Here is a 26995-nt window from a genome sequence, read left to right on the forward strand (position 1 = left end):
GTAGGGATGACTAGGGATGTTCTCTGTTTAGTGAGTCAGCCAGATCAGAGGCAGTAGGGATGACTAGGGATGTTCTCTGTTTAGTGAGTCAGCCAGATCAGAGGCAGTAGGGATGACTAGGGATGTTCTCTGTTTAGTGAGTCAGCCAGATCAGAGGCAGTAGGGATGACTAGGGATGTTCTCTGTTTAGTGAGTCAGCCAGATCAGAGGCAGTAGGGATGACTAGGGATGTTCTCTGTTTAGTGAGTCAGCCAGATCAGAGGCAGTAGGGATGACTAGGGATGTTCTCTGTTTAGTGAGTCAGCCAGATCAGAGGCAGTAGGGATGACTAGGGATGTTCTCTGTTTAGTGAGTCAGCCAGATCAGAGGCAGTAGGGATGACTAGGGATGTTCTCTGTTTAGTGAGTCAGCCAGATCAGAGGCAGTAGGGATGACTAGGGATGTTCTCTGTTTAGTGAGTCAGCCAGATCAGAGGCAGTAGGGATGACTAGGGATGTTCTCTGTTTAGTGAGTCAGCCAGATCAGAGGCAGTAGGGATGACTAGGGATGTTCTCTGTTTAGTGAGTCAGCCAGATCAGAGGCAGTAGGGATGACTAGGGATGTTCTCTGTTTAGTGAGTCAGCCAGATCAGAGGCAGTAGGGATGACTAGGGTTCTCTGTTTAGTGAGTCAGATCCAGAGTCTCCAGATCAGAGGCAGTAGGGATGACTAGGGATGTTCTCTGTTTAGTGAGTCAGCCAGATCAGAGGCAGTAGGGATGACCAGGGATGTTCTCTGTTTAGTGAGTCCTCCAGATCAGAGGCAGTAGGGATGACTAGGGATGTTCTCTGTTTAGTGAGTCAGCCAGATCAGAGGCAGTAGGGATGACTAGGGATGTTCTCTGTTTAGTGAGTCAGCCAGATCAGAGGCAGTAGGGATGACCAGGGATGTTCTCTGTTTAGTGAGTCAGCCAGATCAGAGGCAGTAGGGATGACTAGGGATGTTCTCTGTTTAGTGAGTCAGCCAGATCAGAGGCAGTAGGGATGACCAGGGATGTTCTCTGTTTAGTGAGTCAGCCAGATCAGAGGCAGTAGGGATGACTAGGGATGTTCTCTGTTTAGTGAGTCAGCCAGATCAGAGGCAGTAGGGATGACTAGGGATGTTCTCTGTTTAGTGAGTCAGCCAGATCAGAGGCAGTAGGGATGACTAGGGATGTTCTCTGTTTAGTGAGTCAGCCAGATCAGAGGCAGTAGGGATGACCAGGGATGTTCTCTGTTTAGTGAGTCAGCCAGATCAGAGGCAGTAGGGATGACCAGGGATGTTCTCTGTTTAGTGAGTCCGCCAGATCAGAGGCAGTAGGGATGACTAGGGATGTTCTCTGTTTAGTGAGTCAGCCAGATCAGAGGCAGTAGGGATGACCAGGGATGTTCTCTGTTTAGTGAGTCAGCCAGATCAGAGGCAGTAGGGATGACCAGGGATGTTCTCTGTTTAGTGAGTCAGCCAGATCAGAGGCAGTAGGGATGACCAGGGATGTTCTCTGTTTAGTGAGTCAGCCAGATCAGAGGCAGTAGGGATGACCAGGGATGTTCTCTGTTTAGTGAGTCAGCCAGATCAGAGGCAGTAGGGATGACTAGGGATGTTCTCTGTTTAGTGAGTCAGCCAGATCAGAGGCAGTAGGGATGACCAGGGATGTTCTCTGTTTAGTGAGTCAGCCAGATCAGAGGCAGTAGGGATGACTAGGGATGTTCTCTTGAAAAGGTTGTGAATTAGACTATTTTCCTGTCATGCTAAGAATTCTAAATGTAATTAGTACTTTTCAGGTTCAGGGAAAATGTATGAAGTAAAAAAGTACATCATTTGCTTTAGGAATGTAGTGAAATAATAGTTGTCAAAAATATAAAAAGTAAAGTACAGATACCCAAAAAAACAACTTAAGTAGAACTTTAAAGTATTTTTACTTAAGTACTTTACACCACTAGATAAAATGGATGGAGTTGAATTATTATGGTAAAAGTTATTATGGTAAAGTTGTTGAGTTGGTGCCATTCAGGATAACGATCAATTGTAGCTGACTTTCATTTCTTCCGGTCTGTAAAACAAGATTTTAAAAAATACAATTGTATACAATCCACTCGAGTTATGTATCAGCCAAGCCTACAAAGTGTTATATTGTCAGTGAATAGAACATTCAGAATTACTCACATTTTTATGTGGTAAGGGCAGGAGTCCATTTCCCTTCCAGGCCACATGTGATGGTGCCTGGTCCATCCATCACCATGCCCCTATCACAGACAAATGCCACAGAGTCACCAAACTTAAGAGACATTCTTGTTCCTCTTGTCAATTGAGCATTTAAATGACAACATACGTTTTCACTCTATTGTTTTTAAAGGGGATGAGCGGTTTGTTCCCTAACATTACTCTCGGGGCCAAGTTCTCAACACCTAAGGGGTGTTCCTAGTTTGCTAAAAAGCATAGACTTGAACAGGATTTGGAACCTTTGCACTCTGGAGGTGGATCACTCCATGTCCCATCTTTGGTACAGTAGATCTCTCTCGCTCCAATCAGTTTCCCTACGCGACATCGATAGCCAATCACAGTGCTGTACAAGTAAGGTGGTTCCAAATAGCCATTTGTTACTCCATTTACCACCGTAGGAGGTTCAGCACACTGCACAGCTGAAAGACACACATTTACATGATTTTACATGATTACATTACAACAATTTAGAAAATATTATGGTGACAGTATTGGAAGTTCAGGGATGTTATAAACTAAAACAATGATACCTAAAGCAATTTACGTATGACCCAGATACTGTGTGGTGCAATAGGGCGATTCGGTTCCACGCCAGCGTGAGCAGAAAATATTTTTGGTATCTCAGACTGTTCTGGCAAATCTCACATAAAAACTTCATTGGGAGGAAGGATGCTTGAAAAGCTTTTTCCATTTGTATCACAAACCATTTGAGAAAAGTGGATATTTTAGGCCCTTTTTAGAGCTATACATGCCTCCTGTAAGGCCCTATGATCCGTGAACCGTACACAATACAGACAACATCTTGGTGTCATTATACTCCTTATAGTGTTCTCTAAAATATGGAGTATGTCTACATTCTGAAATACACATTCTCACATTCATTTATTCAACATTTTGCTTATTTGTAGACATATTGTTTGTAACAATATACTCTTCAAACATGTCAAATTTCTAGAATGGTCTCTCTCTGGTACTTTTAATGACATGACCCATTGTATACATAGAAATGTATATTATAGGTAATTAACCAATCACAGCCCTCCTTTCGGATTGCACATTCAGCAAGTCACCAGCAGAGGGAATTTCCCATTCACTGTGTTGATGGTGCTCATAAAATGTATAATACCTTCAGAATTAGCAGAGCGCCAACTCTGGAAATTGTATGTATATACTTGTACAGTATATATTGTTACAAATAATATGTCTTAAAATAAACAAATTCAAAAAGAGTAGTTTTGAGATATTAATATTTCAATGTTGAATAAATTAATGTGAAAAATAGTATAGTATAATGACACCAAGATGTTGTCTGTATTGTGTACGGTTCACAGATCATAGGGCCTTACAGGAGGCATGTATAGCTCTAAAAAGGGCCTAAAATGTCCACATTCATCATGATTTTCTCAAAATTACTTATAATAATAATAATATGCCATTTAGCAGACGCTTTTATCCAAAGCGACTTACAGTCATGTGTGCATACATTCTACGTATGGGTGGTCCCGGGAATCGAACCCACTACCCTGGCGTTACAAGCGCCATGCTCTACCAACTGAGCTACAGAAGGACCACTTTGTGATACAAATGTAAAAAAACATGTCAAACATTCTTCCTCCCAGTAAAACATGTATGTGACAGCCTACCTTCACAGACCGGAACACGCCCATCCCAGCCATCAGTCATGCAATTTCTTACATCCCGTCCAACCAGTTGATACCTGGTTAAAAAATGGGGACAAAAAGTGATTTAATCTGGCAATGCATAATTTTATTTGTACACTGTAACAATTATGAGGGTTAGGTAGCCTCGAGAGAAAATAGACATAGTAACAGAATACTTACCCCTCATTACAAACCCCTGTAGCTGTATCCCCAAACTGTACACCGGTATAGATGAAATCCCCATAAAAGATCTCTCCAGCAGATCCACATGATTTGCCTTTGGACAAGAAACATTCACAATACATTTTTTGGGAAAGAACAAAATACACAAACCTTCACTCCCACAGAGTGATATAATATAGACTAGCTATGGATCTGCTGCCACCTAATGGTTAAACAAGATAAGTGCAACCTCCTTAACACGCTACCTATGAGACAGAGCAGTTGCATTTTGTTGAATGTTCTTTATGTACTATATACTGTGCATATACATTTAATATATTCTGAACATAATTAATACTTCTCCTTATGGGTTCTTACGTTCACATCTCAGAGTTACTGGCGTCCACTTCCCACTGACACAGGTACTATAGTAAGCGCCTCCTGCTCTCACGTATCCCAGGGCACAACTGTAACGGACCCGTTCACCAGGACCAAAGTCTGTCTGTGTTATATAGCGGTCAGAAAGGTGTGCGTTGGGAAGGTACGGTGGCACTCTACATCTGCCTAAAGGAAAGGGAGATGGAAAAATTTGACAAAAGATAGAAAGTACATATAGTATAATAACAATGCATCATAACATGTATTATATTTTTCAATGATCAAAGAGAGAGATCTTGGATGGTGTTATGTTTACCATCAGGCTTGGAGCTTTGAGTTATATCAGAGGAATGACAGAGTGGGAGCTGGGGCTGCCACTGGCCATCTGGTCCACAGGTAAGCTGCTGGGCTCCAGTCAGGAGGAAACCCTCAGAGCAGGTGAAGGTCACCGAGTCTCCGACCCTGTACACTGAGTCAGCCTCACTCAGCTTCACACCGTTGGCCACAGAAGGATCAGGGCAGATCACTTCTGCTGGAACCACTTGTGGTTTACCTCCTACTAAAATGAGGACATTTAAAATGTTAGTGGTTTTGTTTAATTAATTGTTGCATCAATAATGACAATTGTTAATGTGGTGTGGCTCATTTTGGAGTTGCCTCCATGGAGACAATGAGCTTATGCTTTGGTTAAAAGCATTGCAGTACAGTAGATAGGACATTAGCCATGCTGTAGTAGCCTAAAGAAATGTTTGTTTATGTGATATTATCATGCTTTTGAGATAATGGGACAACTACGGACTGAATGTCCAAGGCCAACATGGTCAAGTCTCAACAGGAGTATCTTGGTGTGTGGTGCCTACAATCTCTTAGACAAGTACAGGGTCATGCCAGTCTGGTATTTCATACAGCACGACCTACTACATTGATTAGGAGGTGTGTTATGTATCCTACTTAGAAAGGGATAGATCGTATTGCTGCATATTACTGTAAGATTGGTCATTGAATGTTGCACACCTTCACAAGTGGGAATCTCTCCACTCCAGCCAGACTCTTTACACATTCTGTATTCCACCCCCTTCAGTGTAAACCTGTTCCAATATCACAGAGAGGATGAAAACAAATCTCAGGCTATATGCCTATTTCATTACATTCAAGACACTTCCCACTGGGCACGGATGTCAGTTCAATGTCTAGTTTTTATAACATTTGGTTGAGTTTTCAACTAATGTGAATTCAACGTGAAAACAACAAAAAATGTCACTTCATTTAGTTTAAAAGTTAGGTGAAAAAAAAAGAAGAGGAAATGCCCTTCTAGATGACTTTTTGCAAATCCAATCAGTTTTCCACGTTGACTCAATGTCATCACATAGATTTTTTGGGTTAAAATTATGTGGAAAACACATTGATCGAGTCCGTTTTTGTCCAGTGGGTTACTTACCCCTCATTGCACACTGCATATGCCTTGTCCCTGAACGAAGCCCCTGTGTAATCATAGTGTCCATTGAACAACTCCCCAGCAGATCCACATGTTTTCTCTAAGGAGAGGACACATTAAAAAACAGCAGAGCAGTCAGGGAACGAATCCAGGGTGGATGTGCCAAACTCTACATAAAGACTCAGAGAGAGGTGTTAAGACAGCGACACTGCAGCCCTCAACGACTGAAGAGAATATACATTCAACTTACCGAATTCTCTCTCTGCAACCAGCAGAGTAGTGTCAAATGATAGCTCCTTGCCACAAGTCTCATCCCACACATCACAGACTCAGACAGAGAGACACTTATCATAACCATAATGATATGATGACATGACATTCATTGAACCAGTGTTATGCACAACAACAATACACTGAGCTAAATGCTTAGCTGTAGCCTATTACTTACTTTCACACTTCATGGATAACATTGTCCATTTTCCAGCTTCACACATGATAGAACGAATGCCTTTGTACTGAGTGTAGCCCTCAACACATCTGTAGAGGACTTTCGCTCCTTCGCTGAATATGTTTTTCTGTCTCAGGTATTTGGCCCTGACTTGCATGTGTGGAAAGGACGGCGGCGTACCACATTTCGATGGAACTTCAGCTGTTTACAAACAAATGAGCCACACCAGAGAGGTAAAGAAGAATCAGAATCAGAATCAATCAAGAGTTAGCTAACATTGTTAAACATAATTTTAAAAAAAAATAACTATTGACTTTCTGCTTCATTAAGAAATAAACTTCGATGTGTTTTTGGTTGTTGAGACAATTACAAAGTTACAATTACAAAATTACAAAGTTATTTCAATATATTTAGGAATGTTAGCTGGTTAACTCATTTATCCTGCTTTGTAGTACTCATCAACAGAGGCAATTTCAATCACTGCATTAATACCGATTTAATAAAAATTCTAGAAATTACATTGTCGGTGTTACAGTGGTCTGTGCAATGTTATGTTTACGAATATAATAATCTTACCTGAGGGATGTATAGCAATTGATAAAAAGAACATGATTGTATATCCCAGATTCATCATTTCATCCACGTTTATTGTGCATTCGGATCTGTAGGTCTACCCGTTGAAATGTTATTGTGCTTAATAAAATACTATCTAGAGTAGGCTGTATTTTATAGTTGGAGGGTGGAGTAGTCATGTAAGTAGACTTATTTCTATTCATATGTTTATTTACGTCAGCTACTTAGGCTTTACTCACGGGGCGTGTTCGTTTTGCATGGCCTGGTGCCCCGGGTGGGCGGAGTTTGCACATTTTAGACCATTTCATTGGCCATAAGTGAAATCTCCACCCAACTGGGTCACTGGGCCATGATAAACAAACTGGTCCATTAGTAAGCTACATTGTTTAGCCTACAACCTGTGTTTTGCCACTGATATTTGTAAATCATGTATGATAAGTGGACTAAGATACACTCCAAAATAGGAGTGAGTCAAAGTTGATATGTTTTACATATCAAATTTCATCCTGAAATCTGTTAAGATAAGTGTGGAAAGATCTATGGCCCATTTCCCTTTGGGGACAAATCTAAGGGCCAAATACATAGGACCAAGATTGAAAAAAAAAAGCTTGACAGAACATGATTTGTTTACACTAGCATTGTCTGCCTCTTCACTGATTTCCCATCCACTCCTGATCCTCCAATTTCACCCACATTTCTGCTCTAGCCTGGATTCATGTTGCAGAGCAGATCCACAGAGAGAAACACTCCCATTTTAGTAAGATTATACAATTCTAACTTCTGCACACAAAATGCAGTGAGGCAAGATCATGCCACTGAACTTGTAGTGGGAGCACTAGTTTACCACACCCTCTATTCTGTACATGCTTTGGACAGACAAAATATGTTTCCTATGATGGTAGTTAAACTGGCAGGGCAACCCAGTTTCCACCCAACCCAGTTCCCATAAAACTTCTTATTATCAAAACATAACTAATAAAAGTCTAGCTTGTCAACTTGTTTACTGTCCCCAATTGTATTTGTATAAAACTTAACTACACTGAACAAAACTATAAACTCAACATGTAAAGGGTTGGTCCCATGTAATCATGACCCGAAATAAATGATCCCAGAAATGTTCCAAACACACAAAAACCTTACTTCTCTCAAATGTAGCGCAAAAATGTGTTTACATCCCGGTTAGTGAGCATTTCTCCTTTGCCAAAATAACCCATCCACCTGACAGGTGTGGCATATAAAGAAACTGATTAAACAGCATGATATTTACACAGGTGCACCTTGTACTGGGAACAATAAAAAGGCCACAATGCCAAAGATGTTTCAAGTTTTGAGGGAGCATGCAATTGCCATGCTGACAGCAGGAATGTCCACCAGAGCTGTTGCCAGATAATTGATTGTTAATTTCTCTACCATACGCTGCCTCCAACATCATTTTTGTGAATTTGGGAATATGTCCAACTGGCCTCACACCCCAAGACCACGTGGAACCACGCCAGCCCAGGACCTCCAGAGCTGGCTTCTTCACCTGCGGGATGGCTGATGAAACTGTGTTTGCACAACTGAAGAATTTCTGCACAAACTGTCAGAAATCATCTCAGGGAAGCTGATCTGCGAGCTTGTCGTCCTCACCGGTGTCTTGACCTGACTGAAATTCGGCATCGTAAACGACTTGTGGGCAAACGCTCATCATCGATGGCCACTGGCACGCTGGAGAAGTGTGCTCTTAAGATTAATCCTGGTTTCAACTGTACAAGGTAGATGGCATTGTGTTGTGTGGGTGAGCGGTTTTCTGATGTCAATGTTGTGAACAGAGTGCCCCATGGTGGCGGTAAGGTAATGGTATGGGCAGGCATAAGCTACGGACAACGAACACAATGGCATTTTATCTATGGCAAATTGAACGCACAGCAATACCGTGACCAGATCCTGAGGCCCATTGCCGTGCCATTCATCCACTGCCATCACTGTGACCAGATCCTGAGGCCCATTGCCATGCCATTCATCCACTGCCATCACCTCATCTTTCAGCATGATAATGCACAGACCCATGTCGCAAGGACCTGTACACCATTCCTGGAAGCTGAAACTGTCCCAGTTCTTCCATGGCCTGCATACTCACCAGACATGACACCCATTGAGCATGTCTGGGATGCTCTGGATCAACGTGTACAACAACATGTTCCAGTCCTTGCCAATATCCAGCAACTTCGCACAGCCATTAGAGGAATGGGACAAAATTCCACATGCCACAATCAACAGCCTGATCAAATCTATGCGAAGGAGATGTCGCGCTGCATGAGGTAAATGGTGGCCACACCAGATACTGATTGGTTTTCTGATCTACGCCCCTACCCTTTAACATTTAAAAAACATTTTTTTAAGGTATCTGTGACCAACAGATCCATATCTGTACTCCCAGTCATGTGAAATACATAGATTAGGGCCTAAATCATTTATTTTAATGGACTGATTTCCTTATATGAACTGTAACTCAGTATAATCTTTGTTGCGTTTATATTTTTGTTCAGTGCATTTGTGTAGACGAGCCATGTTATCAACATTTGATTACTGATGAACCACTCATCCAAGGGCAGGATGCCTATAGGCGGAGTACTGATTTATTTTGGTCCTCGGTCTGTCATTGGTTTATAACAGGGGTGTCAAACTAATTCCATGGATGGCCTAGAGTCTGCTGACTTTTGTTTTTTCCTTTCAATTAAGACCTAGACAACCAGGTGAGGAGAGTTCCTTACTAATTAGTGACCTTAATTCATCAATCAAGTACAAGGGAGGAGCGAAAACCCACAGACACTCGGCTCTCCATGGAATGAGTTTGACGCATTTATAGAAAGCACCATTTAAGTTGCCTACACATCAGAAAACCCAACAATTTATTATTTCTATTCCAACTATAGTTCAGAATTGTCCTAATTTACAAATACAGTAATACAAGTTTCTGTATGACTCATAACGTTTCATTACAATGTCTCCACACCTTAAAGTGTTGTTGGTTTAGGTAAATGGTTGCCTCGAGTGTAGTACAATGCAGTCTTGCGAAAGATGCCCACTGATACACAAACAAGGCTGTGAAAGCGGTAATGCGTGACAAGGACATTACTGTTTCCAATAACAGAAATGAAAAAATAATAATATAGTCAAAGGAGGCACGCCTGCTGATTGAACCAAATAAATACTTCCTGTGAGAATAATGTACTGTATGCTTCAGTAGTTCATGCTATACACAGACACTGAAGTTTCAGATGGGTTGCTTCATTGTTATACTACCATTTCCCCTATGACACACCAGTCTGGAAACATTTGAACATCCCCAATCCCCTGCTGCCACCTTCCCTTTACGTCTTTCAGACACTTATTGTATTAGTCCTCTTGCACAGATACTGTAGGTCAAATATGAGAAGATTGAGTCATCTCGGTTATTATTCCCAGGAAGTCACTCCCAGTCTTGCCCCATAGCCAGGGTTCTGCCACAGGCTTGCCCTGGCTTGAGAGAGACAGGGAGTTGTAGTGGAAACATCTAAACATGATGACTCCTCCCAATAAGCTCAATACATCTGGCCACATTATGTACCAGAGAACCAAATCAAGTCAAACTGCCATGAGCAAGACGTTCTGACAGAGTACAACATAATTTCTTCAATAATTTACACTTACATCAGATAATTCTAGTGATCTAAAAATATCTTACAGCATCATACCATTATATCATTCAGTATGTTGTAGTCTTACAGGCTACTGACTGACTGCCTACTTATATAATAACATTGTCTTGTAACAGCCACAAAAGTAAATGTTGCTAAACACAGGCACAGAAGCACTTTAGAGCAGCATTGAATTTAACATTATCAATGTGGCAGTAATAAACAAGGTGCACATGGTTGGACACAATCAGTGAACTGTAAGTATGAAAGTACCCATCTTCGATTACACTGTGCTTTTTCAAATGTCAGTATAGCACATTTAAGAATAAATATTCCAAAATGTTGATGGCATGGCATGTTGACTGTAACTACAGTAGTACTGTCTAAAAAATATTTGCCCCCTTAAATCATGATGCCATTTTAGCTGAGGACATGCAATTGATACATTGATAATGCAAGGACATGGGTGTTTCATAACATGGCCATGAATATGTGACAGAATTGCAGTGTGAAATGTGAAATCTATACACACACAGTAATGTAACATGTAAAAGTAACATGTGACGAACTAATAACATTAACTCTTAAGCCAAAATGTTAAATCCTGTATGGTGGTCTTTCAGCATTTGTACTCTCACTGAGGAAACAAGGCTGGTCAAGTATGAGAATGTTCAAAAGAGATGATATTCAACTATCCAATTAAAGGGGTACATATACTGAACAAAAATATAAAAAGACAACATGTCAAAGTGTTGGTCCTATGTTTCATGAGCTTAAATAAAAGATACCAGAAATGTTCCATACGCACAAAAATACATTTCTCAAATGATGTGCAGAAATTTGTTTACATCTCTGTTAGTGAGCATTTCTCATTTGCCAAGACAATCCATCCACCTGACGGGTGTGGCATGTCAAGAAGCTGATTAAAACAGCATGCTCATTACACAGGTGCACCTTGTGCTGGGGACAACAAAAGATCACTCAAATGTGCAGTTGTCACACAACACAATGCCACATATGTCTCAAGTTGAGGGAGCGTGCAATTGGCATGCTGATTGCAGGAATGCCCACCAGAACTGTTCCCAGAGAATTTAATGTTAATTTCGGAGGACTATTTCTGTCTGTAATAAAGCCCTTTTGTGAGGAAAAGCTCATTCTGATTGGCTGGGCCTGGCTCCCAAGTGGGTGGACTTATGCCCTTCCCAGGCCCCAATGGCTGCGACCTTGCCCAGTCATGTCAAATCCATAGATTAGGGCCTAATTTATTTATTTAAATTGACTCATTTCCTTATACGAGCTGTAACTCAGTTAAACCATTAAAATTGTTGCATGTTGCATTTAGATTTTTGTTCAGAATATATTATTCATAAGATCTTAAGTAATTGTTTATAAACTATATTGTAGAATTAAAGGATAATCATTTAAGGATAAGACAGTGTTTGTAGTCAGTGCTTTGTTTTTTATCCATTTTTCAGTGTGGCAACCCTCTCCATTAGTTAGTGTAAATTAAATACATTGTAATAGACAAATCACTGAATGTCTCAAATCTACTGAGACAAATAATCTCAAGGATGTCCTCTATTCAACATTCTAAAGTTCTGTTCACAATAAATTAAACGTTGACTGTTGATAAGTGTGTGTGCGCAAGGTCATGTTTGTCTCAAATCATATCGCTCTTCACCCACACACACCATCTATCTAACAGATGGCAACAGAAATGGAACTGTAGAACAAATTCTGGCAACTACAACAACCACATTCCATACCTAATTTGCTGCTAAGACAGTGTGCTTGAACTCCTGCTTGACAATCAAATTGGTAAGGCTGGCATGATATGAAGCAAGCCTGAGCAGACAGAGGGTACCTGGGTTCAAATACTATTTGAAATAATTAAAAATAATTTAGCTGTGCTTTATAGCGCTTGCCTGTTGCAATGGAATCAGCGGAAAAGTCCCCAAAGTGCAAACACTACCCACCTGGCACTCCAGGCAAGCTAAAGCAAACACTACCCACCTGGCACTCCAGGCAAGCTAAAGCAAACACTACCCACCTGGCACTCCAGGCAAGCTAAAGCAAACACTACCCACCTGGCACTCCAGGCAAGCTAAAGCAAACACTACCCACCTGGCACTCCAGGCAAGCTAAAGCAAACACTACCCACCTGGCACTCCAGGCAAGCTAAAGCAAACACTACCCACCTGGCACTCCAGGCAAGCTAAAGCAAACACTACCCACCTGGCACTCCAGGCAAGCTAAAGCGAACACTACCCACCTGGCACTCCAGGCCAGCTAAAGCGAACACTACCCACCTGGCACTCCAGGCAAGCTAAAGCGAACACAAGGTATTTTTAAATTGTATTTGAACCCAGATCTGATGGCAGCGAAAATGTGGGGGAGTGGAGACACTCTTCCCAGTCCTCTTCAACTGTGGACAGCATCTTCTGCATCTCCTGGGCTGAAGCAGTTGAGATACTCCTTTAAGAGGCAGAAGGAGGGGGAAACAGAGTGTTACATCCATGCAAAGCTGTGCCAAGGCCAGGGGCCATCCTCATAGTTTGTTTTGACTGGCCTCTGCTACACTTGAGCTCAGACAGAGGAGGGTGAGGTCAATCACAAGACACAGCTTACTCTGTTTTTATAATAAGCTGTTTTTATAAATGATCAACTTTAATGAGGCAAATGGGGAAACTAAAACTGCAGATTAAAAAAATTATACTAATTTTAACCCTAAAAGCACCAACAGGGGTAAATGGTGAGGTCCTTCTGATCCTTCTGAAAATGTTAGGGCTTTGTCAAGCAACTAGTTACAGACAACAACAAAAAACAATTTAGCATAATTTACATGTTAAAAAAAGATGAATGAAAAATATATTTTGTAAAGTAGTGGTGTGCTGCGAAACTAAAAATGTGGACTCAATAGTAAACTTTGTGACAAAAGCACCACATTTAGCACAGAAGTAGATGTATGTATCCTGAAATTACAGTCGTGGCCAAAAGTTTTGAGAATGACACAAATATTAATTTCCACAAAGTTTGCTGCTTCAGTGTCTTTGGATATTTTTGTCAGATGTTACTATGGAATGATGAAGTATAATTACAAGCCTTTCACAAGTGTCAAAGGCTTTTATTGACAATTACATGAAGTTGATGCAAAGATTCAATATTTGCAGTGTTGACCCTTCTTTTTCAAGACCTCTGCAATCCACCCTGGCATGCTGTCAATTAACTTCTGGGCCACATCCTGACTGATGGCAGCCTAGTCTTGCAGAATCAATGCTTGGAGTTTGTCAGAATTTGTGGGTTTTTGTTTGTCCACCTGCCTCTTGAGGATTGACCACAAGTTCTCAATGGGATTAAGGTCTTGGGAGTTTCCTGGCCATGGACCCAAAATATCGATGTTTTGTTCTCCGAGCCACTTAGTTATCACTTTTGACTTATGGCAAGGTGCTCCATCATGCTGGAAAAGGCATTGTTCGTCACCAAACTGTTCCTGGATGGTTGGGGGAAGTTGCTCTCGGAGGATGTGTTGGTACCATTCTTTATTCATGGCTGTGTTCTTAGGCAAAATTGTGAGTGAGCCCACTCCCTTGGCTGAGAAGCAACCACACACACGAATGGTCTCAGAATGCTTTACTGTTGGCATGACACAGGACTGATGGTAGCGCTCATATTGTCTTCTCCGGACAAGCTTTTTTCCGGATGCCCCAATCGGAAATGGGATTCATCAGAGAAAATGACTTTGCCCCAGTCCTCAGCAGTCCAATCCTTGTACCTTTTGCAGAATAACAGTCTGTCCCTGCTGTTTTTCCTGGAGAGAAGTGGCTTCTTTGCTGCCCTTGACACCAGGCCATCCTCCAAAAGTGTTCGCCTCACTGTGCATGCAGATGCACTCACACCAGCCTGCTGCCATTCCTGAGCAAGCTCAACTTTAGAAGACGGTCCTGGCGCTTGTTGGACTTTCTTGGGCGCCCTGAAGCCTTCTTCACAACAATTGAACTGCTCTCCTTGAAGTTCTTAATGATCCGATAAATGGTTGATTTCAGTGCAATCTTGCTGGCAGCAATATCCTTGCCTGTGAAGCCCTTTTTGTGCAAAGCAATGATGACGGCACGTGTTTCATTGCAGGTAACCATGATTGACAGAGGAAGCCCAATGATTCCAATCACCTCCCTCCCTTTGAAGCTTCCAGTCTGTTATTCGAACTCAATCAGCATGACAGAGTGAACTCCAGCCTTGTCCTCGTAAACACTCACACCTGTGTTAAAGAGAGAATCACTGACATGATGTTAGCTGGTCCTTTTGTGGCAGGGCTGAAATGCAGTGGAATTGTTTTTTGGGGGGGATTCAGTTCATTTGCATGGCGAAGGGGGAATTTGCAATTAATTGCAATTCATCTGATCACTCTTCATAACATTCTGGAGTATATGCAAATTGCCATCATACAAACTGAGGCAGCAGACTTTGTAAAAATTAATATTTGTGTCATTCTCAAAACTTTTGACCACGACTGTACGGGCCTTCAGAAAGTATTCATACACCTTGACTTTGTCCACATTTTGTGTTACAGCAGGAATTCAAAATGAATTAAATGTATTTTTTCTCTCACCCATTTACACACAATACCCATAATGCCAAACAAAAACACGTTGCAATTTTTTTTTTTTTAAATGTAATCTATAAATATCTAATTTGCAGAAGTATTCACATCCCTGAGTCAATACATGTTAGAATCATCTTTGGCAGTGATTAAAGCGGAGTCTTTCAGGGTAAGTTTAAGTGCTTTCCACACCTAGATTGTGCAACAGTTGCCCATTATTCTTTGCAAAATTCTTCAAGGATTGTCCAATTTGTTGTTGATCATTGCCAGACAACCATTTTCAAGTATATTTAAGTCAAAACTGTAACTAGGCCACTCAGGAACATTCCCCATCTTCTTGGTACTGTAATCAACTCCAGTGCAGACTTGGCCTTGTGTTTAGGTTATTGTCCTGCTGAAAGGTGTATTCATCTCCCGGTGTCTGGTGGAAAGCAGACTGAACCAGGTTTTCCTCTAAGACTTTGCCTGTGTTTAGCTCCATTCTGCTTATTTTTTACCCTGAAAAACCCAGTCCTTAACAATTACAAGCATACCCATAACATGATGCAGCCACCGCTACGCTTGAAAATATGGAGAGTGGTACTCAGTAATGTGTTGTATTACTTTTTTGCTGTATTACTTTAGTGCCCTGTTACAAACAGGATGCATGTTTTCCAATATTTTTAGTCTGTACAGGCTTCCTTTTTTTCCACTGTCAATTAAGCATCCTTCCTAACTCCAGCATCTGAGTTAGGAAGGACACCTGTATCTTTGTAATGACTGGGTGTATTGACACAACATCCAAAGTGTAATAAGTTCATGCTCAAAGGGATATTCAGTGTCTGCTTTTCAAAAATGTGTACCCATCTACCAATAGGTGCCCTTCTTTTCGAGGCATTGGAATACCTCCCTGGTCTTTGTGGTTAAACCTGTGTTTGAAATTCACTGTTCGAATGAGGGACCTTAAAGATAATTGTATGTGTGGGGTACAGAGACTAGGTAGTCATTCAAAAATCATGCCAACCACTATTATTGCACACAGAGTGAGTCCATACAACATATTACATGACTAGTTAAGCAAATTTATACTCTTGGAACGTATAAAAAAGGGGTTGAATACCTATAGACTCAAGACATTTCAGCTTTTCAATTTTAATGAATTTGTAAAAAAAAAAATGAAAAACATAATTCCACTATGGGGACATTGTGTGCTGGCAAGTAACAAAAAAATATATAATTTAATCAATTTTTAGAGAATCTTGTTTCTCATGGTCTGAGTGTCCTTTAGGTGCCTTTTGGCAAACCCCAAGTGGGCTGTCATGTGCCTTTTACTGAGGAGTGGCTTCCGTCTGGGCCCGATTGGTGGAATGCTGCAGAGATGGTTGTCCTTCTGGAAGGTTCTCCCATCTCCACAGAGGAACTCTAGTGCCCCGTCAAGAGTGACCATCGGGTTCTTGGTCACCTCCCTGACCAAAGCCCTTCTCCCCCTGCTCAGGTTGGCCGGCTCTAGACCTGATATAGACAGTGTGTTCTTTTCCAAATCATGTCCAATCAATTATAATTACCACAGGTGGGCTCCAATCAAGTTGAAGAAACATCTGAAGGATTATCAATGGAAACAGGATCCACCTGAGCTCAATTGAGTATCATAGCAAAGGGTCTGAATACTTATGACCATTTTTATTTTTACTCGCTTTGTCATTATGGGCTATTGTATGTAGACTTTATTTAATCAATTTTAGAATAAGGCTGTAACGTAACAAAATATGGAAAAAGTCAAGGGGTCTGAGTACTTTCTTAATGCTTTCTAAAAGGCTGATGGCATCGGCGCCCACATTGCCCATATTGGTGGCCATCTTAGGTCATACCGGTATGTCAGATTAGCTCTAAATCACCAATTTCTTAGCTTCTGAGTATCACAAAAATACAACACTTTGAATGAATAACAGACAAAATGTTCATAACATGTGGCTATGGATGAAATGCATCAAATTAACAACTTAAATTAAAAATATATATTTTGAAACATTAAACTTGTGTGGGACAAATTGTGTGGGAAAGTCCCGCATTTTGGCCCTTTGTTCCACGTCCCCCAACCAAACAATCATGTCCCGCATTTTATTAACAAATTCAAACACCACTAATTTAGAAAAAAAGGTTGATTTGTCCCGTATTTCAGTCACACATTCCAACCTGTCTCTTGCAGTCATGTTGCGCTTACATATACAGTTGAAGTGGGAAGTTTACATACACTTAGGTTGGAGTCATTTAAACGTGTTTTTCAACCACTCCACAAAATTCTTGTTAACAAACTATATATTTGGCAATTCAGTTAGGACATCTACTTTGTGCATGACAAGTAATATTTCCAACAATTGTTTACAGACACATTATTTCCCTGTATCACAATTCCAGTGGGTCAGAGGTTTTCATACACGAATTCCAGAAAATGATGTAATGGCTTTAGGAGCTTCCGATAGGCTAATTGACATGATTTGAGTCAATTGGAGGTGTACCTGTGGATGCATTTCAAGGCCTACCTTCAAACTCAGTGCCTCTTTTGCTTGACATTATGGGAAAATCAAAAGAAATCAGCCAAGACCTCAGAAAATAAATTGTAAACCTCCACAAGTCTGGTTCATCCTTTGGAGCAATTTCCAAATGCCTGAAGGTACCACGTTCATCTGCAAAAACCAATAATACGCAAGTATAAACATCATGGGTCCACACAGCCATCATACCGCTCAGGAAGGAGACGCGTTCTGTTTCCTAGAGATGAACGTACTTTGGTGCGAAAAGTGCAAATCAATTCCAGAACAACAGCAAAGGACCTTGTGAAGATGCTGGAGGAAACAGGTACAAAAGTATCTATATCCACAGTAAAACGAGTCCTATATCGACACAACCTGAAAGGCCGCTCAACAAGGAAGAAGCCACTGCTCCAAAGCCGCCATAAAAAAGCCAGTCTAAGGTTTGCAACTGCAAATGGGGACAAAGATAGTTTTTTTTGAGAAATGTTCTCTGGTCTGATGAAACAAAAATATAACTGTTTGGCCATAATGACCATTGTTATGTTTGGAGGAAAAAGGGGGAAACTTGCAAGCTGAAGAACACCATCCCAAACGTGAAGCACGGGGGTGGCAGCATCATGTTGTGGGGGTGCTTTGCTGCAGGAGGGACTGGTGCACTTCACAAAAAAGATGGCATCATGAGGAGGAAAATTATGTGGATATATTGAAGCAACATCTCAAGACATCAGTCAGGTAGTTAAAGCTTGGTCGCCAATAGGTCTTCCGAATGGACAATGACCCCAAGCATACTTCCAAAGTTGTGGCAAAATGGCTTAAGGACAACAAAGTCAAGCTATTGGAGTGGCCATCACAAAGCCCTAACCTCAATCCTATAGAACATTTGTGGGCAGAACTGAAAAAGCATGTGCGAGCAAGGAGGCCTACAAACCGGACTCAGTTCCACCAGCTCTGTCTGGAGGAATGGGCCAAAATTCACCCAACATTGTGAGAAGCTTGTGGAGGCTACCCAAAACGTTTGACCCAAGTTAAACAATTTAAAGGTAATGCAACCAAATACTAATTGAGTGTATGTAAACTTCTGACCCACTGGGAATGTGATTAAAGAAATAAAAGCTGAAATAAAATCACTATTATTCTGACATTTCACATTCTTACAATAAAGTGGTGATCCTAACTGACCTAAGACAGGGAATTTTTACTAGAATTAAATGTCAGGAATTGTGAAAGTGAGTTTAAATATATTTGGCCAAGATGTATGTAAACTTCCGACTTCAACTGTATATATAATAAGGATGTTGTACTGGAGATGTTAAACACTTCTCCAATCATTACTAGGATCTGATATTCTGCACAGAGCAAGACGAGACATAGGCCTATCGTCAACCAATTACATTTCTCATACTTTCCAGCAAAATTCGAGCTAAACTTGGAGAGGACAGTTGCCTAACTACTTACAAAAATGTTGCTTCTGACGAAGTGCTACAAAAGTAAGTAAATAGCCATGTTAGACTGAAATAAGGCAATTTTATCTAACTTGTGAGGCTCTACATGCTCATTAGTTGCTCATTTAACATATTTGCTGTATAGCCCCTTTGGAAAATGTAAATGTATTGTTGAAAATGTGAAGACAAAAACATTTTTTTTTATGTGAATCACAACAGCATTGCCCCCAGTTTGGGAATATCTGCTCAAGTAGAATTCACTCTTCTCCTACTCAGGTGTTTTCACAGTTGATAATCATATACAATTTACATGCTGTACCAAAATGAACAAATGGCAGGTGTCAACACAATCTCGCATTAGATGACACATTCAGAGTACTACATTTCACATACTATAAAAACCTTTTTTTTTTTTTTTGCATACTATTTAGTACGCTAGTATGGGTATTCAGAAATACCCAGTGTCTTGGAAGATCAATGATGAATTAGTATTCTACATAACCAAATTTAACAGCATAGTATAATGTTACTGTTTTAGGATGGTTAGCTGAATAGACAAACAAATATATATACACACTACTGTTCGAAAGTTTGGGGTCACTGAGAAATGTCCTTGTTTTTCTGTGAAGGGAGTAGCACACGGCGTTGTATGAGATCTCAGTTTCTTGGCAATTCCTCGCATGGAATAGCCTTCATTTCTCAGAACAATAATAGTGACAAGTTTCTGAGAGTGAGTTATTTGTTTCTGGCCATTTTGAGCCTGTAAACCAACCCATAAAATGCTGATGCTCCAGATACTCAACTAGTCTAAAGGTGGCCAGTTGTATTGCTTCTTGAATCAGCACAACAGTTTTCAGCTGTGCTAACATAATTGTGAAAGGGTATTCTAATGATCAATTAGCCTTTTAAAATGGATTATCTAACACAGCATGCCATTGGAACACAGGAGTGAAGGTTGCTGATAATGGGCCTCTGTACGCCTATGTAGATATTCCATAAAAAATCTGCCGTTTCGAGCGTCATTTACAACATTAACAATGTCTACACTGCATTTATGATCAATTTGATGTTATTTTAATGGACAATTTTGTTTAGCTTTTCTTTCAAAAACAAGGACATTTCTAGGTGACCCCAAACTTTTGAACGACAGTGTATATTGTGGACAAAATACAAAAGCATTTGCCACTATGCAGAATATGCTTGTATTGAAACTAAATAAAGGAAGAATATATTGTTAACACAATCGTCTCCAATTTGCTCACATAAAAAATATTTGAAAATATTGAATATATATTGAATATTGAATAAATATTGAAAATCACATTTTCATTTCATTACAGTACAACGGTTTGATTTGTTTGATCGTAGCTAGCTACATAGCTAGCTACATAGCCGTCTTTGTTTCTAAGATAATTGTGTAGTCTAGACCGATTTCCTAGGTTAGCTAGCCAGCTATTGTCGTTCTTTTAACTCAACGTAACGTAAACAACACTGCTAGCTAGCCAGCTAGCCCCCGAATAGCAGCACTGTAGAAATTATTACACTCAACGGAACGACTTGATTAGTGTAGTGCCAACAACGCAGCTACTGCCAGCTAGCCTACTTTAGCAGTACTGTATCATTTTAATCATTTTAGTCAATAAGATTCTTGCTACGTAGCTTAACTTTCTGAACATTCGAGACGTGTAGTCCACTTGTCATTCCAATTTCCTTGCATTAGCGTAGCCTTTTCTGTAGCCTGTCAACTATGTGTCTGTCTATCCCTGTTCTCTCCTCTCTGCACAGACCATACAAACGCTCCACACCGCGTGGCCGCGACCACCCTAATCTGGTGGTCCCAGCGCGTACGACCCACGTGGAGTTCCAGGTCTCCGGTAGCCTCTGGAACTGCCGATCTGCGGCCAACAAGGCAGAGTTCATCTCAGCCTATGCCTCCCTCCAGTCCCTTGACTTCTTGGCACTGACGGAAACATGGATCACCACAGATAACACTGCTACTCCTACTGCTCTCTCCTCGTCCGCCCACGTGTTCTCGCACACCCCGAGAGCTTCTGGTCAGCGGGGTGGTGGCACCGGGATCCTCATCTCTCCCAAGTGGTCTTTCTCTCTTTCTCCCCTTACCCATCTGTCTATTGCCTCCTTTGAATTCCATGCTGTCACAGTTACCAGCCCTTTCAAGCTTAACATCCTTATCATTTATCGCCCTCCAGGTTCCCTCGGAGAGTTCATCAATGAGCTTGATGCCTTGATAAGCTCCTTTCCTGAGGACGGCTCACCTCTCACAGTTCTGGGCGACTTTAACCTCCCCACGTCTACCTTTGACTCATTCCTCTCTGCCTCCTTCTTTCCACTCCTCTCCTCTTTTGACCTCACCCTCTCACCTTCCCCCTACTCACAAGGCAGGCAATACGCTTGACCTCATCTTTACTAGATGCTGTTCTTCCACTAACCTCATTGCAACTCCCCTCCAAGTCTCCGACCACTACCTTGTATCCTTTTCCCTCTCGCTCTCATCCAACACTTCCCACACTGCCCCTACTCGGATGGTATCGCGCCGTCCCAACCTTCGCTCTCTCTCCCCCGCTACTCTCTCCTCTTCCATCCTATCATCTCTTCCCTCTGCTCAAACTTTCTCCAACCTATCTCCTGATTCTGCCTCCTCAACCCTCCTCTCCTCCCTTACTGCATCCTTTGACTCTCTATGTCCCCTATCCTCCAGGCCGGCTCGGTCCTCCCCTCCCGCTCCGTGGCTCGACGACTCATTGCGAGCTCACAGAACAGGGCTCCGGGCAGCCGAGCGGAAATGGAGGAAAACTCGCCTCCCTGCGGACCTGGCATCCTTTCACTCCCTCCTCTCTACATTTTCCTCCTCTGACTCTACTGCTAAAGCCACTTTCTACCATTCTAAATTCCAAGCATCTGCCTCTAACCCTAGGAAGCTCTTTGCCACCTTCTCCTCCCTCCTGAATCCTCCCCCCTCCTCCCTCTCTGCAGATGACTTCGTCAACCATTTTGAAAAGAAGGTCGATGACATCCGATCCTCGTTTGCTAAGTCAAACGACACCGCTGGTTCTGCTCACACTGCCCTACCCTACGCTCTGACCTCTTTCTCCCCTCTCTCTCCAGATGAAATCTCGCGTCTTGTGACGGCCGGCCGCCCAACAACCTGCCCGCTTGACCCTATCCCCTCCTCTCTTCTCCAGACCATTTCCGGAGACCTTCTCCCTTACCTCACCTCGCTCATCAACTCATCCCTGACCGCTGGCTACGCCCCTCCCGTCTTCAAGAGAGCGAGAGTTGCACCCCTTCTGAAAAAACCTACACTCGATCCCTCCGATGTCAACAACTACAGACCAGTATCCCTTCTCTCTTTTCTCTCCAAAACTCTTGAGCGTGCCGTCCTTGGCCAGCTCTACCGCTATCTCTCTCAGAATGACCTTCTTGATCCAAATCAGTCAGGTTTCAAGACTAGTCATTCAACTGAGACTGCTCTTCTCTGTATCACGGAGGCGCTCCGCACTGCTAAAGCTAACTCTCTCTCCTCTGCTCTCATCCTTCTAGACCTATCGGCTGCCTTCGATACTGTGAACCATCAGATCCTCCTCTCCACCCTCTCCGAGTTGGGCATCTCCCGGCGCGGCCCACGCTTGGATTGCGTCCTACCTGACAGGTCGCTCCTACCAGGTGGCGTGGCGAGAATCTGTCTCCTCACCACGCGCTCTCACCACTGGTGTCCCCCAGGGCTCTGTTCTAGGCCCTCTCTTATTCTCGCTATACACCAAGTCACTTGGCTCTGTCATAACCTCACATGGTCTCTCCTATCATTGCTATGCAGACGACACACAATTAATCTTCTCCTTTCCCCCTTCTGATGACCAGGTGGCGAATCGCATCTCTGCATGTCTGGCAGACATATCAGTGTGGATGACGGATCACCACCTCAAGCTGAACCTCAGCAAGACGGAGCTCCTCTTCCTCCCGGGGAAGGACTGCCCGTTCCATGATCTCGCCATCACGGTTGACAACTCCATTGTGTCCTCCTCCCAGAGCGCTAAGAACCTTGGCGTGATCCTGGACAACACCCTGACGTTCTCAACTAACATCAAGGCGGTGTCCCGTTCCTGTAGGTTCATGCTCTACAACATCCGCAGAGTACGACCCTGCCTCACACAGGAAGCGGCGCAGGTCCTAATCCAGGCACTTGTCATCTCCCGTCTTGATTACTGCAACTCGCTGTTGGCTGGGCTCCCTGCCTGTGCCATTAAACCCCTACAACTCATCCAGAACGCCGCAGCCCGTCTGGTGTTCAACCTTCCCAAGTTCTCTCACGTCACCCCACTCCTCCGCTCTCTCCACTGGCTTCCAGTTGAAGCTCGCATCCGCTACAAGACCATGGTGCTCGCCTACGGAGCTGTGAGGGGAACGGCACCTCAGTACCTCCAGGCTCTGATCAGGCCCTACACCCAAACAAGGGCACTGCGTTCATCCACCTCTGGCCTGCTCGCCTCCCTACCACTGAGGAAGTACAGTTCCCGCTCAGCCCAGTCAAAACTGTTCGCTGCTCTGGCCCCCAATGGTGGAACAAACTCCCTCACGACGCCAGGACAGCGGAGTCAATCACCACCTTCCGGAGACACCTGAAACCCCACCTCTTCAAGGAATACCTAGGATAGGGTAAGTAATCCTTCTCACCCCCCAACAAGATTTAGATGCAAGTGGCTGTTCCACTGGCTGTCATAGGTGTTTGCACCAATTTGTAAGTCGCTCTGGATAAGAGCGTCTGCTAAATGACTTAAATGTAAATGTAAATGAAGGGTTTACATGTGTAGTTTGGACATTTAATCTGTAAAATTCTGCCAACATTTTTTATTCATGTAGTCGCCCCTCCCCCGCGAATTTCCGCAAAATCCTGCTGTTGGTCACCCTAAATTGTACAATAAATGTGTGATAATAAATAAATATCTGGTTATTTGGGGGAATTTGAATGTTTTACTGCTTGAAAGTGTCTCTTTGCAATCATTACCAATTTGGGGTCAATAATAATAACCTCCGTTGGCACCCCTTAAGCAAAAAATATGTTGGGTGCTTTTAGGGTTAAAAGGTAGAGTCAGTGATGCACATAGAGAGCAGAATCGGGCCGACTTCCGCAACAACTAAGACTGCGAAGCGTGAGACAAAATTGTTTTGGTCCTGTAGCTATTGCCATGCAGCAGCGTGAAGCACACCCGTGCAGATACTCAGTGCATCATCGTCTTGCATTGTGCTCTCCTGCAGTAACTGACGTTTATCCTACTGTTTGTGGAAAGGTCATATCACTGAGTCTCAGTTGAAGGACATAAGTAACATCATAAACATATGTAAAAGAGCGAGACATTCATACAAAAAGACAACACTAACTTGGCTTTGTGCCAACTCTGCTCCCTCAGGGTCCTCAAAGGACTGCATGCTGGGTAGAAAGGGGGCCAGGGGCCGTCGAGATTGAGGTAGGTTGCCAGCGCTGTAGAGGCGCGGTCGCTTCACCTGGTCGTGACTGGACAGCGGGGTGAAACTGTTCCTCCGTAGGAATGTGGCAGGAACGACGTCATTAAGGACTTTATCCTGGTGAGACAAGATTAAGGAAAGAGAATCAGAAATGAGAGAAATAAAGTATTTTTCACCGTGTGTGTGTGTGTGTGCGCGCATGTGTGCACAAGCCTTGCTTGCTACACTTGTGAAAATAATCCAGCTGGAACAAACAGAAGATTGAAGGCGCTTTGCGGTTCCTTTCCCAGACATGTTATTCTCCCTCCATTTAACAGGGCTATTCTCAGGAAAAGGCAGTGTGGTCATTTTTATGACTGTGACGCCCACACCACCAGGGACATCTGGTTAACACACTGTACTGGGGACAGCACTGAGGTCTGTTCACACCAGAACTACAATCCCATCAGAAAATATTCATACCCCTTGACTTATTCCACATTTTGCTGTGTTACAATTAAACATGGATTAAATATGTGTTTTTTTCTCATCCATCTACACACAAAACCCCATAACGACAGAGTGAAAACAATTTTAGCAAATCTATTGTAAATAAAATACAGAAATATCTAATTTACATAAGTATTCACACCCCTGACTGAATACTTTGTCGAAGCACCGTTCGCAGTGATTACAGCTGTGAGTCTTTCTGGTTAAGTCTAAGAGCTTTCCACACCTGGATTCCACACCTGGATTGTCCATTATTCTTTTCAACATTTTTCAAGCGTTTGTCATATTGGATATTGATCATTGCTTGACAACCATTTTCAGGTCTTGCTATAGATTAGTACCAGTCATAAGTTTGGACACGCCTACTCATTCAATTGTTTTTATTTTCTACAATGTAGAGTAATAGTGAAGACAACAAAACTAATGAAAATGTTAAATATATATATATATATATTCTTCAAAGTAGCAACCCTTTATCACAGCTTTGCACACTCTTGGCATTCTCTCAACCAGCTTCACCTGGAATGCCTTCCAGTCTTGAAGGAGTTATCACATATGCTGAGCACTTGTTGCCTGCTTTTCCTTCATTCTGCGGTCCAACTCATCCCAAACCATCTCAATTGGGTTGAGGTCCGGTGACTGTGGAGGCCAGGTCATCTGATGCAGCACTCCATCACTCTCCTTCTTGGTCAAATAGGCCTTACATAGCCTGGAGGTGTGGTGGGTCATTGTCCGGTTGAAAAACAAATTATGGTGGGACTAAGCGCAAACCAGATGGGATGGTGTGTCGCTACAGAATCCTGTGGTAGCCATGCTGGTTAAGTGTGCCTTGAATTCAAAATAAATCACTGATAGTGTCACCAGCAAAGAACCCCCACACCTCCTCCTCCATGCTCAGCGTCTCACAAAGACACGGCGGTTGGAACAAAAATATAATTTGGACTCAGACAAAAGGAAAGATTTTCACCTGTCTAATGTCCATTGCTCGTGTTTCTTTACCCCAAGCAAGTCTCTTCTTCTCATTGGTGTCCATTAGTAGTGGTTTCTTTGCAGCAATTCGACCATGAAGGCCTGATTCACGCAGTCTCCTATGAACAGTTGATGTTGAGATGTGTCTGTTACTTGAACTCTGAAGCATTTATTTGGGGTGCAATCTGCGGCTGGTAACTAATCAAATTATCCTCTTCAGCAGAGGTAACTCTGGGTCTTCCTTTCCTGTGACGGTCCTCATGAGAGACAGTTTCATCATAGAGCTTGATGCTTTTTGCAACTGCACTTGAAGAAATTTGAAAAGTTCTTGACATTTTCCGGATTGACTGACCTTCATGTCTTAAAGCAATGATGGACTGTCGTTTCTATTTGCTTATTTGAGCTGTTCTTGCCATAATATGGACTTGGTCTTTTCCCAAATAGGGCAATCTTCTGTATACCACCCATACCTTGTCAGAACACAACTGATTGGCTCAAATGCTGTAAGAAGGAAAGAAATTCCACAAATTAACTTTTAACAAGGCACACCTGTTAGTCACCTGAAATGCATTCCAGGTGACTAACTCATGAAGCTGGTTGAGAGAATGCCAAGAGTGTGCAAAGGTATCATCAAAGCAAAGGGTGGCTACTTGAAGAATCTCAAATATATTTATTTGTTTAACACTTTGTTTGTTACCACATGATTCCATGAGTTATTTCATTGTTTTGATGTTTTCCCTATTATTCTACAATGTAGAAAATAGTACAAATAAAGAAAAATGAACTTTGCCACTCAGGAACATTCACCGTCTTCTTGGTAAGCAGCTCCAGTATAGATTTGGCGTTGTGTTTTAGGTTATTGTCCTGCTATAAGCTGAATTCATCTCCTAGTTTCTGGTGGCATGCACATTAAACCAGGTTTTCCTCTAGGACTTTGTCTGTGCTTAGATCCAT

General features: G+C 42.3%; 2 protein-coding genes across 16 annotated transcripts in view; both read right to left on the reverse strand.

Moving 5' to 3' along the window:
* Window positions 1-686: 686 nt before the first annotated feature.
* On the reverse strand, window positions 687-9339 carry LOC118360905 (complement receptor type 2-like). Of its 2 annotated transcripts, none has more exons than XM_035740455.2 (11): window positions 6898-9339; window positions 6322-6522; window positions 5877-5973; window positions 5453-5526; window positions 4755-4994; window positions 4439-4624; window positions 4079-4175; window positions 3881-3954; window positions 2477-2656; window positions 2181-2260; window positions 687-2067 (listed from the first exon to the last, which is right to left on the reverse strand). In XM_035740455.2, the coding sequence occupies exons 1-10, from the start codon at window positions 6953-6955 to the stop codon at window positions 2250-2252; spliced, it is 1218 nt and encodes a 405-aa protein (XP_035596348.1). In that variant the 5' UTR covers window positions 6956-9339; the 3' UTR covers window positions 687-2067; window positions 2181-2249. The 2 variants fall into 2 exon arrangements, with proteins under 2 accessions (XP_035596348.1, XP_035596347.1); XM_035740454.2 differs by having other exon boundaries at window positions 4755-4997.
* A 429-nt stretch (window positions 9340-9768) lies between these two features.
* LOC118360907 (6-phosphofructo-2-kinase/fructose-2,6-bisphosphatase 2-like) overlaps window positions 9769-26995 on the reverse strand; it is a 36614-nt gene continuing 19387 nt past the window's right edge. For 4 of the 14 annotated variants that reach the window (XM_035740460.2, XM_035740462.2, XM_035740459.2 and 1 more), the window contains 2 exons: window positions 24500-24700; window positions 9769-13028 (listed from right to left, as the gene is read on the reverse strand). In XM_035740460.2, coding sequence (XP_035596353.1) covers window positions 12975-13028; window positions 24500-24700 — 255 coding nt within the window. In that variant the 3' untranslated portion in view covers window positions 9769-12974. The remainder of the gene's footprint in view (window positions 13029-24499; window positions 24701-26995) is intronic. The other 10 variants (XR_008085461.1, XR_008085462.1, XR_008085460.1 and 7 more) reach the window with 10 other exon arrangements.

Source organism: Oncorhynchus keta, chromosome 28 (assembly GCF_023373465.1).
Source record: "Oncorhynchus keta strain PuntledgeMale-10-30-2019 chromosome 28, Oket_V2, whole genome shotgun sequence".
In the NCBI taxonomy this organism is placed as follows: domain Eukaryota; kingdom Metazoa; phylum Chordata; class Actinopteri; order Salmoniformes; family Salmonidae; genus Oncorhynchus; species Oncorhynchus keta.

Bases quoted from the DNA above. Each gene is read 5' to 3' on its own strand.
- LOC118360905 (XM_035740454.2), bottom strand. From the start codon at position 6,955: ATGATGAATCTGGGATATACAATCATGTTCTTTTTATCAATTGCTATA. The intron at 5,527-5,876 runs GTAAGTAACCCA...ATATTGGAACAG, and splicing joins TATGCAGTGTGCAATGAGGG to GTTTACACTGAAGGGGGTGG. The intron at 2,657-3,880 runs GTAGGCTGTCAC...TGTGTCTTTCAG, and splicing joins GCGTGTTCCGGTCTGTGAAG to CTGTGCAGTGTGCTGAACCT.